Source organism: Theropithecus gelada, chromosome 6 (genome assembly GCF_003255815.1).
Source record: "Theropithecus gelada isolate Dixy chromosome 6, Tgel_1.0, whole genome shotgun sequence".
Taxonomy (NCBI): Eukaryota; Metazoa; Chordata; class Mammalia; order Primates; family Cercopithecidae; genus Theropithecus; species Theropithecus gelada.
In genome coordinates this window covers 70,576,556-70,595,681 of record NC_037673.1, presented here as the reverse complement: position 1 = coordinate 70,595,681, position 19,126 = coordinate 70,576,556, and the positions used below count along the sequence as shown (strand labels likewise).

The 19,126-nt window shown below is 38.7% G+C and overlaps 1 protein-coding gene across 1 annotated transcript in view; it reads left to right on the top strand.

The window, feature by feature from the left end:
• ANKRD31 (ankyrin repeat domain 31) overlaps positions 1-18,674 on the top strand; it is a 160,681-nt gene extending 142,007 nt beyond the window's left edge. Inside the window, exons 22-25 of the mRNA XM_025388455.1 lie at positions 2,035-2,175; positions 9,450-9,552; positions 13,161-13,232; positions 18,306-18,674. Coding sequence (XP_025244240.1) covers positions 2,035-2,175; positions 9,450-9,552; positions 13,161-13,232; positions 18,306-18,451 — 462 coding nt within the window. The 3' untranslated portion in view covers positions 18,452-18,674. The remainder of the gene's footprint in view (positions 1-2,034; positions 2,176-9,449; positions 9,553-13,160; positions 13,233-18,305) is intronic.
• The last annotated feature ends 452 nt before the right edge of the window (positions 18,675-19,126 follow it).

Below are 19,126 nucleotides of genomic sequence, written 5' to 3'. Positions count from 1 at the left end.
CCTGACTTCAAAGGATACTACAAGGCTACTGTAACCAAAACAGCATGGTACTAGTACCAAAACAGAGATATAGACCAATGGAACAGAACAGAGCCCTCAGAAATAATACCACACATCTACACCGATTTGATCTTTGACAAACCTGACAAAAACAAGAAATGGGGAAATGATTCCCTATTTAATAAGTGGTGCTGGGAAAACTGGGTAGCCATATGTAGAAGGCTGAAACTGAATCCCCTCCTTACACCTTATATAAAAATTAATTCAAGATGGATTAAAGACTTAAATGTCAGACCTAAAACCATAAAAACCCTAGAAGAAAACCTAGGCGATACCATTCAGGACATAGGCATGGGCAAGGACTTCATGACTAAAACACCAAAAGCAACGGCAACAAAAACCAAAATTGACAAATGGGATCTAATTAAACTAAAGAGCTTCTGCACAACAAAAGAAACTACCATCAGAGTGAACAGGCAACCTACAGAATGGGAGAAAATTTTTACCATCTATCCATCTGACAAAGGGCTAATGTCCAGAATCTACAAAGAACTTAAATTTACAAGAAAAAATCAAACAACTGCATCAAAAAGTGGGCAAAGGATACAAACAGACACTCCTCAAAAGAAGACATTTATGCAGCCAGCAGACACATGGAAAAAATGCTCATCATCACTGGCCATCAGAGAAATGCAAATCAAAACCACAATGAGATACCATCTCACACCAGTTAGAATGACGATCATTAAAAAGTCAGGAAACAACAGGTGTTGGAGAGGATGTGGAGAAATAGGAACACTTTTACACTGTTGGTGGGACTGTAAACTAGTTCAACCATTGTGGAAGACAGTATGGCGATTCCTCAAGGATCTAGAACTGGAAATACCATTTGACCCAGCCATCCCATTACTGGATATATACCCAAAGGATTATAAATCATGCTGCTATATAGACACATGCACACATATGTTTACTGTGGCACTATTCACAATAGTAAAGACTTGGAACCAACCCAAATGTCCATCAATGATAGACTGGATTAAGAAAATGTGGCACATATATGCCATGGAATATGATGCAGCCATAAAAAGGATGAGTTCATGTCCTTTGTAGGGGCATGGATGAAGCTGGAAACCATCATTCTGAGCAAACTGTTGCAAGGACAGAAAACCAAACACCGCGTTTTCTCACTCATAGGTGGAAATTGAACAATGAGAACACTTGAACACAGGGTGGGGAACATCACACACTGGGCCTTCTTCATGCTCTGTTGCAAATGAAGTTAATTCCTTCGGGAGGAGATTAGGAGCTATCTATTTTAAGGCCTACTTCTCTTCTCAGGCAGAATCCCTGAGCCATGGCCCTGGAGCTGAGGGTGGGGACAAAGGTGATATTTCAAGTGATACCCTTGCTTTAGGAGCTGAGCATTTGGTAGAGGGGAGGCAGTAGCTTCATGTCTTTTCAGTTTGCCTCTCCCAATGTGAAACCACCACCTTACAAGCCAAAGCAAGGATGATCGGGATCCCAGCATTCTCAGTGGTGCCATGCCAAAGGTGGAGCCTCTGTCTCAACACTCACAGCTAGGCAGGAGAAGGGAGCCTCCACCCTTTGGCTATAGTTGCTGGCAACTTAGCGTTAGCAACAGTGGCTGGGAGCAGGATGAGCAATGCTGAAGTTATGCCCCTCCCAGGAAGACAGCCCTGTAACAGGGAGCCTTGTAGTCTTGACTACAGCAATCTAGAGTGGAGTTTCCACTTCACAGAGCTGAGAGTGGGGAGGGAAGATGCAGTCTTGGTTCAAATACCATAGACTCTCACCTTTTTAATCCAATTTTTGTAGATTTTGTTGACTAGATGGTTCATGATTTGCTGCATGCCCTTATGACCATATCTAGATACATTAAATTTGTATACAAAAATTAAAAAATCAGGTGTTAGGGTGTATCTGGTCCCTGTTACTTTGTCATGGCCAGAAGCAAAAGTTCACATATTTCAGCTATTTTTGACCCTAATTTTTTTTTATTTTTCACTTCAGGAGACTACCCACAAAGCCAGCATTTTATTGAATGGTAAACTTAAGGTAGAAAGTGGTCAGATTTATAAAAGCCCAGTCACCTGGCTCAAGGATCTTCTGGGAGGCAACAGTTATGTGACCTGGAATTATGCTTGGAGTAAGGTGGGTCATTCTTAAGTTTATCTTTAACTTCATATTCAAATGGAAAAGTACATATTTTTATGTTGAAAGTATTTTTAAGGAAATCTGAAAGATCTCCAAGCTAGTTTTGTTTTCATGTGTTCATTGTGTATATGTTACATGCATATCATGCTACATGCATGTCACAGAATAAACACGTCACTTTCTCCCACAAGTCCTATTTGCCAGAATTCACCATGGGCATGGTTGCATAGCTGACTGCACCTTCCCTTTCTTACTCCTTATCTAGTCTCAGAACTTTAATGCCTTTAATCTTCCCATTTGATCTCCCAAGGGATTTCAGGTCTTTGTAACTCTGTATGGAAAATTTGGAACCACTGGTATATTGGTAACTTAGTTAATATATGTTATTATTCTAATGAAGTAAAGCAAAATCTCCTAAATACAAAAGAAATGGGCAAGAGGCCTAAGACCCACAGAAATTATCATGTATTTTTATGTTTAACATATCCTTATTCATGAATTGCTAGCCCTTCAAAATGAATTACTTTCATTTAGACCTCCTAGACTTAGTAGGCTCCCTCTCAGTTCTGGCTTCTGAGTTATAAGCCCAGTAATGACTGATGTTCTTGAGGTCTAGTGTTCATCCACCTCCAGATGTCCATGGCACCACTTCAGGAACAGTCTTAAAATGATTCTTCAGGAAAGTCTGAGTCTTCAGACATCTGCCATAAGTGTTTCAAAGACTAGAAGATACACTCAACCTCTACTAACCATTACAGTAAACCTCAATTTACCAGTAATAGGAAGCACAGCTTTCTCTCCTCTTTTTTGTTTAACCCAGGTCTACCCACTCTCCCTCCCAGTCCCTTTTGTGCCCTCAAAGTCTATATTCTGTGTCCCAGACTCTGTGCCCAACTCTGCATTCTGGTCTCCTAGACCTTGTTGGCAAGTGCATCTAGCACTGTTTCAGTTCCTTCACTTACATCAGCACATTCTGGATTCTATCTGCTATATGGTCTGTCTGACTTTTTATTTTCCCAAAGTTTGTTTTTATTTCCCACTCCTGGAGTCACCAGGCCATCTGCTTTCAGTTCATCTTAGCCCGTTTGCCCAATCCTTTCCATGGATTCTTAATTCGTATCTAAATGTTAGTAATTAACATCTTGCCCATGAGAATTCCGTTTTGTTACAAGGTTTCTTAAACTTATGATAGATTATACTGTTTTTCTGAAACTGAATCTTTGCTCACAGGACAGACAGCATACTGAATGCTGTAGCTTAGGTTCTTTTGAGCTCAACATGCCTGTGCTGCAGTGTACCTGGTGATGATTCCATTTGCCCACTCTGTTTCTCTCTTAGAACTACTGTTATTTCCTGCCTTTGAATAGCTGGCTGTGACATCATTTGGCCCTTACTCTGTACTAATGCCTCATTTATATCTCATTGCCTCTAGTATTTTCTCATAGCCATGTCAATTAGAGTCATACTGTTTAGCACCTATGTGATAGTGAAGCCACATGCGAATGTGGTCACTAAAAGTAGGGCAATTCTCAGATATAACATATTCCTACAGATATCTAAACAGGCTTATTTTCTTTAGATTATCAAAAAAATGAAAATAGAGTTTTAAAAATTACTATGGGCACTGATGTACTTCTAGTAAATACCCCAAGCTGAGAAACATTACCCTAGTGATTTTCTTTACAGTATTTAAAAGGCTCTTTTAAAGTCTTTTAAAATTTACCACATAAACCTCTGCCTCTTCTTGTCTTGGAGTAACTCCTGAATTCAGTCACTTCTTGATGAAAGGAGCTTTTTGCTACATGGGTAAATGTGAACATTTCTACTGACTAGTTCTGAGAGTGGTGGTGGGGTATGGGGCCAGGAGTGGGTGATGGTCAGGCAAGGAATGCCAGAAAACAAGATATTGCCCTGTATCTGACAGAGCGACAGAGCCAGTAGGTGCAGAGATGACTCAAACTTCCAACCCAAGCAGTTGCTGAACAGCTTTGCCAAGGAAATCCTGATGCTTACTCAGAGAGGGCATCACTGACTTCTTTTCTGCAGCCTCCCAGCTGTTGGACAACATTCTGGTGTGGCAGAGTAATTTGTGGGTGGGAGGCAGCAGACCAAGCTAGTTCCTGGTTCCACTCTTTATAAATTATATTATCTGGGCAATGGTTTTCAATCACATTGGAATCACTTGAGGGCCTTTAGAAACCACTAGTGCCTAGCAGACTCCAAGCCCATAGCTTCTGATCTAATATCTATGTAGGGACCAAGTGGCAATATTTGAAAAAGCATTCCAGGCAATTCTAATGTGCAACCTCAGTAAGAATGATTAATCTAGGTCAAGCCATTTCACCTTTCTGAACTTCAGCTTTCTTATGCATGAAATAAGTAGTGCTAGGTGATATCTAAAGACCCTTCCAACATAGCGATTGTGGAGCTTGAATAGCACTGTTTGATTTATAAAGCAGTTTTATACAACTTTATGAGGCAGGAAGATCAACGATTATTTCTGTTCATGGATGTGAAAACAAAGATTTGGGAGGTTAAATGATCTGATTTGGTCTTGAGGCCAGGCAGAACCAGAACTAGAACCTGATTTTCTGATTCCCTATACATTCTTTTCTGTATTTATAATGGCACAAGAGAGGCACACATTCCTTTCATTAGAAACAGGTTGCTCTGAACTCAAAAGAGCACACAGTACAATCTAGCCACCTTTATGAATGTATGCAAAGCCTTAGTCATGTGCAGCAACTGTTGCCTACTTCCACAGGAAAAATGCCTTTCTGTGATACAGTTGCAGGATGAAAATCATAAGAATCGTATGAATGGAAATGATGGTTTATTTTTGTAAATACTCAACAGTGAATTACTGCAGATGAAAAGTAGGCTGCTATTTTAGGCAGTGCTTCAAGGAACATTAGACAGATCTCTTCTGCAAACATACTTCCCATCCGGATGCCTCCCTGAATTTCCATGCTTATTTCCACCCTTTCCACTCCTTTGGATTTAGTGATCACTTTTTTCTGTGGTTCCCCTCACCTCCCACCTCCCCCCCACACACATACTTTTTAAGAAAAATTCCTCTCACCATCATGATTAAGAATATCAAGATGTGAAAAGGTTGGGGTGGGAGTATAGAAACTGATGGAAATTGTTCATCTCAACAGACAGCCTCATTCTGTCAATTACTCATACTCTCAGTGTGTCCCAAACCTCCTATGAACCTAGCTTCTACTCAGCTACATTTTAGAACACAAAGAAAAAGAAGGAGGTGATTAGCTATGTGGACCTCTTTTAAAATACAAATATCCAGGAGTTTTGAATCCTGAAAATATAAATAATGTGAAGGGCCTTCTCTTGCCTCTAGCTACATAGAGTTTTGGGAGTGTGAAAAAAGAGTCTGGAATGGGGAGGTTGGTACCATGAAGGTGAGCTTTACCTGCATCATTTCCATAGAAACAGCTCTTCCAAGGCAGTTTTTGCACTTTGAAACTACTTTCTGTCTTATATTCTGAATTCCTAAAGAAATATTTTATTTGAGAAATATTTTTATTTTATTTTCTTAGCCACAATGTATTTTGTGTTACAATGAATTTAAAAGAAAACCTACAGTTTTTTTTATTGTTTTATTTGCTCTTTTTCCACCCTGAGGTGAAAAGCAATTATTCTTTCCTCCTTCTACTCCTCTTGGAGCAGTGAAACTTTGTAAGATTGACTTCTTAAAACTTGCAATGGAATAAAAGTAGTATTTGATCATCCATGAACAGATTTCTTTTCTTTCTTTTTTTTTCTTTTTTTTTTTTTTCTTTTTGAGCCAGAGTCTCGCTCTGTTGCCCAGGCTGGGGTGCAGTGGCCCGATCTCGGATCACTATAGCCGCTGCCTCCCAGGTTCAAGTGATTCTCCTGCCTCAGCCTTACAAGTAGCTGGGACTACCACCACGCCCAGCTAATTTTTGTATTTTTAGTAGAGATGGGGTTTCACCACGTTGACCAGGCTGGTCTCAAATTCCTGACCTCAGGCGATCCCCTAACCTCGGCCTCCCAAAGTGCTGGGGTTACAGGTGTGAGTCGCCATGCCTGGCCATCCATGAACAGATTTCTATTAGTCAACACCAACAAATGGTTCTTCTGAAGACATATGAAAATGGGCTGATATTTTCAAATAAAATGGAGTCCCAGAAGGGAAGTATATGCAAAGGCAGGTTATGTTTCATTCTTTTTTGATGCATATTACTACATAAGATGTAGAGAAATATTTATTATGGCAATTAATAATGACAATACTGCACTTTATTTATCCCAGAGACCTTACCAAAATAAAGTCGATTAATAATTTCACTTGGCTCATTAACTACATTTCCAGAATACTGGCTGGCTGAGTCATCTATTTTCCTCAAACATGCACACACGCACACACACACACACAGACATTCTACACTCCCTACTTTTCCCTAGTATGATATTGGAGAATCATCATAATTTCCTCTCTTTGTTGTTATTACACTTTAGGTTCTAGGGTACATGTGCACAACGTGCAGGTTTGTTACATATGTATACATGTGCCATGATGGTGTGCGGCACCCATTAACTCGTCATTTACACTAGGTATATCTCCTAATGCTATCCCTCCTTCACTCTCCTCCCCACCCCACGACAGGCCCCAGCGTGTGATGTTGCCCTTCCTGTGTCCAAGTGTTCTTATTGTTCAATTCCCACCTATGAGTGAGAACATGCGGTATTTGGTTTTCTGTCCTTGTGATGTTTGCTCAGAATGATGGTTTCCAGCTTCATCCATGTCCCTACAAAGGACATAAACTCATCCTTTTTATGGCTGCATAGTATTCCATGGTGTGTATGTGCCGTATTTTCTTAATCCAGTCTCAGCATAGACTAATTTCTAAGGAATAATGGAGTGTTGTAAGAGCTTCAGGGAAAGCATCAGTGGCCCAGCACAACAACCTACAGATATCCTCACCGAACATGCCTTACACTAAGCTCCATCTCTCTTACATGTTCTCATCTGGCATCCTGTCAGCTGCCCTTCATCAAAATAGGTTTGGACAGTGAAGTTGCTGAGATCACTGGAGGCTATGTTGTTCAAGAGCCTAAGAACTTAGCCTCCAGCTCTTCCTACCATGCCTCTGTCAGAGTAGGCATATGAGCTAGATTTGAATCCAGAGAAGTGTAGTTCAGGATTCAGAGTTTGAGTCATACACAGATGTAATGACTGCCTTTATGCTTTAGCCAACTGGAGGTTTTTCACAACACTAATATGAAATGCACATTTTCTAGAAGTGATCTAGTGTCTGTTCATTTTGAGATCTATTCATTAACCTGTTCAATAAATCACTCCTAATGGAAAATAGATTTTTAACTCGGTGCATATTCTTAAAACTGTATTCTTTATCTGAATTACCTGCAGTGGAATGTGTAAGTCATCTTATATTGCCCAGTACTAACTAATAATATTTTTAAAGTGTGAGATATAGGTGCGAACATACTGAGCCTGCACTTTGATGGATTCATGAGATGTGTTGGACATTGTCAGGGTGTAACACATACAAAATCTATTATTTCCAATAACTGGTTGTTTGGAGAACTGACAAATGGCATTCAGGGGCCTCTCCTCCACTTTCTATGGCAAGTGAAAAGGGATTGACACATTGAGTAGGCTGGTCTGTTCCATTTTCATTGCCAGGCTTTGTTTGGTCATAGGATTGAGCCCAAAGGGTATCTGTACCTTTAAGATCCCCTAGACCTTTCTCACTGTTCAATTTAACATTTATTGAGTACTCGGAATGTACTACACAGTATGCCAGATGCTTTTCTTGCATTATCACTTTTAATCCTCACAACAATTTAATAAGCTGGAGACACTTTTTTTACAAACACAAATTGAGGCTTAGGGAATTTGAGAATCTTTCTTAAGAGTTGGGACTTCACAGCCAGGCACGGTGGCTCACACCTGTAATCCCAGCACTTTGGGAGGCTGAGGCAGGTGGATCATTTGAGGTCAGGAGTTCGAGACCACCCTGGCCAACATGGCAAAACCCTGTATCTACTAAAAATACAAAAATTAGCCAGGCATGGTGGCACACACCTGTAATTCTAGCTCCTAGGGAGGCTAAGGCATGGGAGGCTGAGGCATGGGAGACTGAGGCATAAGAATTGCTTGAACTCAGGAGGTGGAGGTTGCAGTGAGCCGAGATCACGCCAGTGTACTCCAGCCTGGGTGACAGAGTGAGACTCTCTCAAAAAAAAAAAAAAAAAAAAATTAAAAGAAAAGAAAAAGAGTCGGGACTTCAGAGTCTTTTATCCAGTATCGTCAGGCACTCTGTGAACTGCTGAGAGTATTCAAATGAATATGATACAGACCCTGTCCTCAAGGAGCTTATGGTTTAATAGAAACAGATGTATTAAAACATAATTTCATTTATATGAGGTAAGTACCATGACAGAAATATGAGTAAAGAAGTTTTGGGAACCTAGAGGAGGATCATTACTTGAATCTAGAAGTTATAGGGAGGCATCCTGGAGGAAGGGATGTTCAAGTTGAATCTTGATGCTTTGCCCACAGTCAACCAACATCTGGAGGTATATTAATAGATTATCCTAAAGCTAAGAGTAAAGAACCCAAAGACCCTTGGGCCCAGAACATTTCTGGCAGAATTTACCGTTTCTGCCTCAGCCCTGCCTATTTGTGTGTAGATATTTCTAAGCTCTGACCTTTTGCACTGATAACGATATATCTGAGTTCACAAACCACCAAAAAAAAGTGGATATCTAGACCTGAAATGTTATTAATTTAATCAGTTAAATATCTAATTTCTTGAAAAATACCATTACTTTTATGGCTTAATTTTATTAATGTAACATTAAAATTTTAAAGTTATAAAGTAGCAGGTGCTGGATTAATAGTTGTTGAATAAGTGAATAGGTGAGTGAATTAATATCACACAACAAGGGTCAATGCATTTTTTCTGTAAAAGGCCACATAGTAAATATTTTGGGCTTCATGGACATGTGGTCTGTGTCAATTATGTTATAGCATGAAAGCAGCCATAGATGTTAAGTAAATGAATGAGCATCACTGTATTCCAATAAAACATTATTTATAGAAAAGAAGATTGCAGGTTGGATTTGACCATGGACTAAAGCTTGCTAATCCACAACATACAACAGCCAAAACCTTATAAAAATTACAATGTTCAGGACATAAGTGTATTGCCTTCTTACAGAATGTATGATTTGTAAATTTTGTGCTTAATTATGTGCAGGTTACATATCTTGGGAAGGAGCTTTTAAAGTATGTTTCTGAAGATGCACCCATACTTCCAGAACCAAACTCAGGACCTCAGCAATATCAACCTTGTCTTCCAGGTATGTACAGACTGACACTCATTTCTTCGTTGTGGGATAAAAACACCAAAACCTACTGGAAAAGCACTCATTTTATTTTGTCTTTTTTCTCATTGATGTGAAACTAACAATTATTATAGTTGACTATTTCAAGGTGAACAGTTCAGTGGCATTTAGTAAATTCACAATGTCATGCAACCACCCACCTCTGTATAATTCTAAAACACTTTTATCACCCCAAAAAGAAACACTGTACCCACTCAGCAGTTGTTTCCCATTCTCTACTCCTCCCGATTTCTGGAAATGACCAATCTGCTTTCTGTCTGTATGAATTTGCTTATTCTGAATATGTCATATAAATGAAATCAATATATGTGACCTTTTTTGTCTGACTTCTTTCACTTAATATAATGTTTTTGAGGATCATCTACATCATAGCATGTATCCATACTTCATTCCTTTTTGCGACTGAATAATATCCCATTATATGGATATACCATAATTTGTCCACTCATCCTTTGATGGGCATTTGGGTGCTTCCCCCACCCCCAGGCTTTTTTTTTTCTTTTTTTGAGACGGAGCTTTGCTCTTGTTGCCCAAGCTGGATTGCAATGGCATGATCTCGGCTCACTGCAACCTCTGCCTCCTGGGTTCAAGTGATTCTCCTGCTTCAGCCTCCCAAGTAGCTGGGATTATAGGCGCGTGCTACCACGCCCGGCTAATTTTTTGTGCTTTTAGTAGAAACGGGGTTTCACCATATTAGCCAGGCTGGTCTCGAACTCATGACCTTAGGTGATCTGCCCACCTCAGCCTCCCAAACTGCTGGGATTACAGGTGTGAGCCACCATGCCTGGCCTGCTTTCCCCTTTTTAGCTATTAGAGATAGTGCTGCTATGAATAGACATATGTATATTTGTTTGGGCACCTGGTTTCAGTTCTTTTAGGTGTGTGCTTAGGAGTGTAATTATTATTCAAGTTGAGCATCCTTAATTCAAAAATCCAAAATCTGAAATCTCAGAGTCTGAAATTTTTTCAGTGCTGACATGCTACTACAAGTGGAAAATTCCACACCTGACCTCATATGACAAGTCACAGTCAAAACTTTGTTCCATGTACAAAATTATTAAAAATATTGGATCAAATTACCTTCAGGATTTGTGTATAGGTGTATATGAAACATAAATGAATTTCATGTTTAGACCTGGGCCAATCCCCACGATATCTCATGTATATGCAAATATTCCAAAATTTGAAAAAATCTAAAATCCAAAATACTTCTGGTACCAAACATTTTGGACTAGGGATACTCATCATTTATTATATAGTAATTCTATATAGGAAGCACAGCGAAACTGTCTTCTGTAGCAGCTGAATCATTTTACATTCCCAACAGCAATGTACAAGGGTTCCAGTTTTTCTGCATCTCTGCAACACTTGTTGTTTTCTGTTTGTTTTATAGCACTCCATTTTTAACCTTAGTTAATTCCAGGAGAATTTAAGAAGATGACTCCATCCCTCACAATTCCTTTCTCTGAATCTATGCTGTACTTACTTTGGATAGATTTTTAAGTGTCATATAAAAGGAAAAAATGAGTATTGTTTTTCTTTCAGAAGACATGATTTGGTTTTATTTATTTTCTAAAAATAGGCATTAAAATAAATCTTTGCTTATTAGAGTAAACTAATACCCTTTATCAGATGGAACAGCCTTTAGCCTGAGAAAACTAAAACCAATGAGCAGCAGATTTTGAAATGATCTGGAAAAAGGCAGCACACATTTCTGAAAAATAGCCATAACTACAGTTATATTACCCTCCTTTGCTACAGCATCCCCTCTTTTTTTCCCTAGTGTCCCCGTCTTTGACGGGGGATTTGGGGACAATACAGAAGAGAGGAGGTACAAAACAAAAAATGATGACACTGTGATAACCAGGGCCAAGAAACAAACAGGATTTCTATCACCAAGTCCCTACCCAGGGCCTCCCTGGGACTGTTCCTTTCCTATAACAAGCCCCAATAATTCAAACTACTAACTTTTGCACCCTAATTTCCTAACTTTTGCACCCTAATTTCTCAGGATCCTCCTCTGTCACAAAAACTGGCTCCATTAATAGGGTGCATTCTCCACAGTTTTCTGAAGATAGCCTCAAAAGTGTTTTTCATCATTTTTGGGAAACAGACATTAATAACTGGTAACATTCATAACTAGTAACATTAAAACAGGTAACATTAATAACTTTGGGGAAGTTAAAGGGCTTAAGAAATTGAAGGGAGTTCTTGTAGTAGTTCATGGCCTTTGGTTCCTAACCTGACTACCTATCTAATCTACCTAATCAAATCATGGGGTAAGGCCCAGTAACCTGAATTTTTAAAGGTGACTCTTACACAGCCAGCCTGACTATAGACTCTGGATGACTAATAGTATTTGATCTCTTGTGCAGATAATAATTTGACAGTCCTTGATATTCACCCCTTTGCTTTGATTCCTGAGGGTGGAATTGGAATTGCTAAAGTACTCTATCCTCTCTCTCTCTCCGCCCCCGTCGCTCCATCTCTTTCTCTCTCTCTCTCTCTCTCTGCCCCCTCCCTGCCACCCACCCTAAACACACACTAGAAGGAAAACCAAGCAAATGCTTTCTTCTGGTTTCGAACCTAAGAGTCGAAGCAGAGCAGTAGGTTTTTCCTTCTATCATGAAGGTCATCTGCTCCTCAGATTTTCTAGTTCTAGGCAGGCGTTTCCAACCCTAGATAGGCATCTTCTTCCTCAGAGGGCACACAATCTCCCTGTTAAGTGAGCATGAAATCAGAAATGGGTTCTGAACTGCTACTTCTGTTGCCTGTAATATAAATAATTTCCTGTTATTAATTTCTTTTCACAAATCCTGATTTTTCTTTCCATTAGATATTTCAGAAAATTGTTATGTTATTGTGCCATTGCACTCCAGCCTGGGTGACAAGAGCAAAACTCTGTCTTAAAAAAGAAAAGAAAAGAAAAGAAAAGAAAATGTTAATGTTAATTTAAGAACCATGGAGGTAGCAGTGTGCCAACCAGCTTCTTGCTACCTTGGTCTGGACCTAAGAATCTACAAGCAGGGCCCTGCTGGCATTCTGTAGGCTGCTGTTGGAGTTTTGTTTGAATCTCCTTAATTAGAATTCTTCTATAGCTGGTTTTGTGGTACCTGACAGAAACCCAAAGACCTGGCAAGTTAGAACAATGCAAAACTCTCTAACCCTACTACAAGAAAAGCACTCAGGAGAGAATCTTTCTCCCTCTTCTACATATCAAAATATCATCATGGAAATCATGGCTCTGACACTGTAAAGACCAGAAAGTCTAAAAAAATAATAATAATTTTGTGTGGCTTTCATCACCCTACCTCAGGTCACAAACATAATCTGTTCTCTTATGCTTTTTAATGACCATACTTTTTAGAATACTGTTTTTGGGGAATAAGGGGAACTAGGAAGAGCTATTTTCATTTTATTATTTTATTTTTAAATCATCTAGCCTAAAATGTCAAGAAAGAGCTATTTATATTTCCCTTCGGTAGGGTGACCATCATCCTGATTTGACCAGAGCAGTCCCCTAATTCAGCAAAATTATTACTAACGATTTGTTTCACTTTCAGAAGTTGCTTGTTTAGATGACCCAGTACAGGAACCAAGCAAATCAATGTTTGAGAAAACAAAATTTGGACAAGGTAAAAAAAAAAAAAAAGAAAATGTTCAATTCCATTCACTTTTTTAAGTGTTGAGATTCTACATATTGTGCAAATAGATCAAATAGATGATCAAATCTTATGCATATCACTCCATGTTATAAATAATTGCTGGTTACATCATCTTTATTTCATGATAGACTGAGAAGATCTTTGAGTTCACAGAATTTTAATGAAATCTTACTTCTTACATTCTTCAATGCCTGGCACACCATAGCTTTCCAATAAATGCTCATTGCCTGTTGTTCTGTACTTTGGATGGTAGTACAGAACAACATCTTTGGATGAATCTTCTCTATGTAAACAACATAGTGATGATTTCTTATTAAAAATAAGATGAAGCTCACCTTATTTGAAGAGTGTCTGGCCCTCCCTTTAAAGCAAGCACTTTTATTTAGGCCTGTGACTTTTTTTTTTAAGAGGTGGAGTCTTACTTTCTCACCCAAGCTGGAGTGCAGTGGCAGGATCATAGCTCACTGCAGCCTCAAACTCCTGGGCTCATGTGATCCTCCCATCTCAGCCTCCCATGAAGCCTGGATTATAGGCTTAAGCCACTGCACTTGGCTAGGCCTGTAACTTTTGTAGCAAGACTTACCTTTTGGAGAGAAATGCTAAGGTTGTATGCCCACAAGTCCACCTTGCTCTGATTTTCCCCAACTTTCCCCAAGTTCACATGTGGCTACATCATCTCAAGAGGATCAAATGAGATGAAAAGTCCCTAAAACAATCACTATGGAACAATAGGAATTATCATAAAGATGGCTGCATTTACCTATCAGGTCTTACACTCTGACGTCCTAATACCAATACCTTACAGTATGGATTTTTCTGTGTGTATTCATCTTTCCAGCCATGTATTCATCTGCCCTTGTGTATTAGAAGTTTGGTAATATAGTTAGTATAGTAAAAATGATACCAAAATTGGCATATTTTGTGGAGTTTGTATTTTTTCACATCATGATCCTCTGCGTGCTTAAATATTCATGATCTCTCTGTGCCTCCAAAGAGAAAGCCCCAAGGCAGACCTAGTGGTCTTTGCAGAAATATTTCATTTACTTCTTAGAGTTCAAAAGTTCTGTATGATGTAGGATTAGGTTTGGCTGCATGCAACAGAAAACCCCAAATAGCAGTGGTTTCAACACACAAAGATTTAGTCTTTCATTAAGAAGTCTGGATCGTAGCATTCCAGATGAGGCACAGCAGCACCACGGAGTCACCAAGTCTTTCTACTCTGTCTTTCTTTGTACTGGTTTACATCCTGAAGTAAACTCATGGTCCAAAATAGTTATGAATCTCTAGCCATCACATCTGCATTCTAGGCATTAGAAAGAAGGAAAGTAGAGAGGCAAAAAAAGGGCTTCCTAGCTGTCTGTCCCCTTAAGGAACCTTCCCTGAAGTCAAACACAACACTTTGATTTATATCTCTTTAGCCAGAGTTTAGTCATATGCCACACCTAACTGCAAAGAAGGCTGAAAAATACAGTTTTTCTGTGTGACACATTGCCTGTGATTCTGTTAATGGGAGAAAAACAAAAAGGCAAAAATGGAGGCAACTAACAGCCTCTGCTAAAAGTCCTTTTTAGGAAGCTATAAAATAATAGTTAATGTCAATTTAGACATAGTAAATTGTATTGGGTAATCTGGCACATTGCAGGAAACTTTACACTGGAAATTCACACAGTGGATTCACAACAGGATAATGTGGTTGGAGTCACACTGGCTATGAAGGAGTAAAGACTATAAGAGAGCACAAATGTAAAGTGATGGGGCTTTGTGTGTACCCTCTCAGCTAGAGGCCTCCCTGCTCTGCACCTTTGGCACCATGTCTAGGAACTGCCAGTGCCATGGTGTCAAAAGATTCCTGCCCTACCCCTAATCATCTCTGCTGTGCTTTATTAAGAGCAGTTTTTCGACTGTTCGGTGGTGGCTCATACCTGTAATCCCAGAACTTTGGGAGGCCGAGGTGGGCAGATCACCTGAGATTGGGAGTTCAAGACCAGCCTGGCCAACATGGTGAAACCCCGTCTCCACTAAAATTACAAAAAAATTGACCAGGCATGGTGGTGGGCGCCTGTAATCCCAGCTACTTGGGAGGCTGAGGCAAGAGCATTGCTTGAACCTGGGAGGCGGAGGTTGCAGTAAGTTGAGATCGCGCTATTTTACTCCAGGCTGGGTGACAAGACCGAGACTCCACCTCAAAAAAAAAAAAGAACAGTTTTTCTCAGATGTCAGTTAGACTGTGCTTGAATTAGGCATTACGATCTTGTTGATTTTGCTGGCAGTTTCATATAACATTGTGGAAAGGGATAATAAGAAGTATTGCAGCTACTTCCAGCAGTTATTTCAATGTATTGCTAAATAATGATGTATGTTTTAATATTAAATATTTAAATTATTAATTATTAAATATTAAATATTTAAATTATTAAATATTTAATATTATTAAATATTTAATATTATTAAAATATTTAATGTGTTGAAAAGTTATAAACATGAGTTACCTCAAAACTTCATTTTAGTCTTCATAGAATAAGAACTATAAGGAGTGGTTCTCTAAAGCAGTGGCTGAGTTAAATATTTAAGTATATAGATACTTCAGAGCTGTTACCAAAACATGAGCTTTTAACTGTATTTTACTTGGAACACTAGATTTAAGGAAACATTTACGCTCCACTGAAGGTGCCCAGTGAACTAGGGAATAGTTTTGGAACAGAATTTTGATACATACAGATATTAAATTCCTGACCTAATTAGCTCCATGCTCTGATTAACATTTGACCACATCAATGCAGACAAATTTTGTTTTATAGAGACAAGGTCTTGCTATATTGCCCAAGTTGGTCTTGAACTCCTGACCTCAGGTGATCCACCCATCTCCAAAGTACTGGGATTACAGGCATGAGCCACCATGCCCAGCCCCAGACAAAAATTTTAATAGACACTTTCCTAGTCCTAGAAGCTTTAATGGATGCTAAGTATATGAAAGATGCTTATGCTAAATACTAATCAGGAAGATGCCCATGAAAATAGTAGACAAATTTTTCTACCATCAGAGTGGCAAAACTTTTATAAAAAGACTGATAACATTCAGTATTGGCAAAGATGTGGAAGAAAAGAACAGGTATTGTCACATGTAGTCTCATGATACTGTTGGTGGTAGTATAAAAGGATGCACTTCAGAGGGCACTCTGGCAGAACCTCTTAAAATGTAAAATGTTTACAGACCCGTCAACTCAGTAATTCTGCTTCTGAGTATCAATTCTATAGAAGTATTGGCACATGCCTGAATAGTGAAAAGTGAGAAATGAATTATGAATTATAAACAAATTATGGTAGATGCATTAAGTTTTTCAAATCATAACTAAAGTGGGGGGACAGCATCTTATAGAGGAAAAGACAAGTGTTAAATAATAGTGTTTAAATGATTAAACTAGGCTAAATTTGATGAAAAGAATTTAAATTAATATGTAAAGATTTACTTCCATGGGTTTTTCCTAAGAAAAAAAATGTTCCCTAACTTCTATGAGATACCTTGTTTCAGGAAGTCTATAAAACAAAGCTCCTAATAAGGGAATTACTATGTTTACATATGGAACATGTGTAAAAAAGTTTAAATTCTTTGGATTATAAGTGATGATTTAAAACCCAAATCAGACTGGTTTAAACCCCTCAAAAAGGAATTTTATTGACTCATGTACATGAAAGACCAGGAACAGATCTTCAGGTTTCATTCAGGGTTCAAAGAGCATGTTTGACAAAGCACTAGTTTCTCTTGCTTTCCATTTCTCAGCTCCATTTCCTCATTTTGGCTCTATCCTAATAGCCTTTCTTCTCATCATCCCAGGGCTACGTTCTTCCAAGTTCAAGTCTAAGAAAAAAGACTCTGTATGTGACTCTTTGCCAAAATACCCAATAAAAATCTCATTGCACTTTGGGAGGCCAAGGCGGGTGGATCACCTGAGGTCAGGAGTTCAAGACCAGCCTGAGCAACATGGCGAAACCCTGTCTCTACTAAAAATACAAAAATTAGCTGGGTGTGGTGGTGGGCACCTGTAATTCCAACTACTTGGGAGGCTGAGGCAGGAGAATCGCTTGAACCTGGGAAGCGGAGGTTGCACTGAGCCAAGATCGTGCCATTGCACTCCAGCCTGGGCGACAGAGTGAGACTCCATCTCAAAAAAAAAAAAAAAAAAAAAAAATCTCATTGCATGTCACTTCCCTCTGAATGGGGTATGTTCTGACCCCTGAATCTATACCTGTTCACTCATTGGTGTAGATCTAAGCAAATCAGGAGGCTGAAAACAACTCTACCAGAAGCACGTGGGCCAAGTATGAAGAAAGGGTTGGCCATACAGAGGTCACGCTCATATTGTTGCTATCTGTGGAATAAGATTCAACTTACTGAATGATGTACAGCTCATATAGCCAATTTCAGAGAAAAAAATCTCTCAGACTGTCAGGGAGCTTGAAGAAACCAGTTTTAGGACCATTGGCCCATTAGACTGGCAGAGCCAAAAGGAACTCTCTTCATCATCACTCCTCTCACATCTCAGAGATGGAAGTCTGGAAAAGCCATATGACTTGCTTGAGATCACGCACCAAGTTTGTGGCAGAGGCAGGACTAGAAATCTTGCAGCCTAATACTCTTTTTAGTACTAAATAATAACAGCATCTAGTATTTATTATTTGCTGTTTGCCCGGCAGTATGCTAAGAATTTCACATGCAAAATCTCACTTAATACAACTGTTTTATTCTCCATTTATTGGAAATTGAGGCACAGAGGAGTTTGTACAACTGTCTTCAGAAACTTCCACCATCCTTTTTCTGCTGATGTTTTAGACTTCAAACAGGCCCCTCTTTCCCAAGATCAGCCAACACTGGTTCATAGCTTTGTCTTGAGTACAGAAAATAGGTTGAGGAAAAAGGTCCTGATCAGAAAACCTGCTATGTGTGCTCTCACCTAGACTTGATTGGATTCTGGGATTTGTAATAGCAAAATTTAAATCTTAAATTTCAGAGGGCAGTTTTTAATTTGTTGATACTTCTTTAAACAGGAACTTCCAGAGAGCCGATGCAAAGCATCCCACGTTATCTACAAATAAATGAAATACTATTAATCAGTGATCAAGAATTTCTCCCATGCCACGTAATGGATCAGCATTGGAAGTTTTATGTGGGATGTGAGGAACTAACACTCTAAAACCTTGGTTTCTTAATATTTTATTAGGTATTTGTTCCAATTGTCAACAAACATTTATATTTCATCTTGTATAATCTAGTGGGCCTATTTTAACATACACTTTATGAGTTGCTATTTAAGATGTATGCTTACTATTCTTAAGACATATGTAACTGTTCAACAATTATATAAGATTAATGCTTTTTTGCCATTGAAATAAAGGCATGTTTGAACTAGACCATATTAATTGGCTCTCTGGCTTTCTTTTTACTAACATAAACTTAAAACTAACTTTTCAATCAACACCTCTACCTTTGTATAAAAAACAATTGATGCCTAAGGAAATGAGGATACAAGTAAGAGTAATCCATGGATAATTGGTCCTATAAAGACCCAGCTTAAATGAATCCCTTAAGAACTTAAAGTCCTAATACCTTTCACATTTCCTTGGAAGTTTTTCTCAAAATCAAAATGTAAAATTATGAAGGAGGTTTAAGTTTCATAAAATTTAGTGTAGATAGTATTGTAGCTGTGGTTAAGTATTGGAACAAAGAATGAATCAAGTGTTGATTTGGAGTCTGATCATTTAGAATAGAACATACTTCACCTTTGACTTTTGCTACATTATCATGAAGACTTTTTTTAAAGAAAGAGATATATTTAAGAGATTTTTCAGTTTTCTCAAGGGTCACTCTT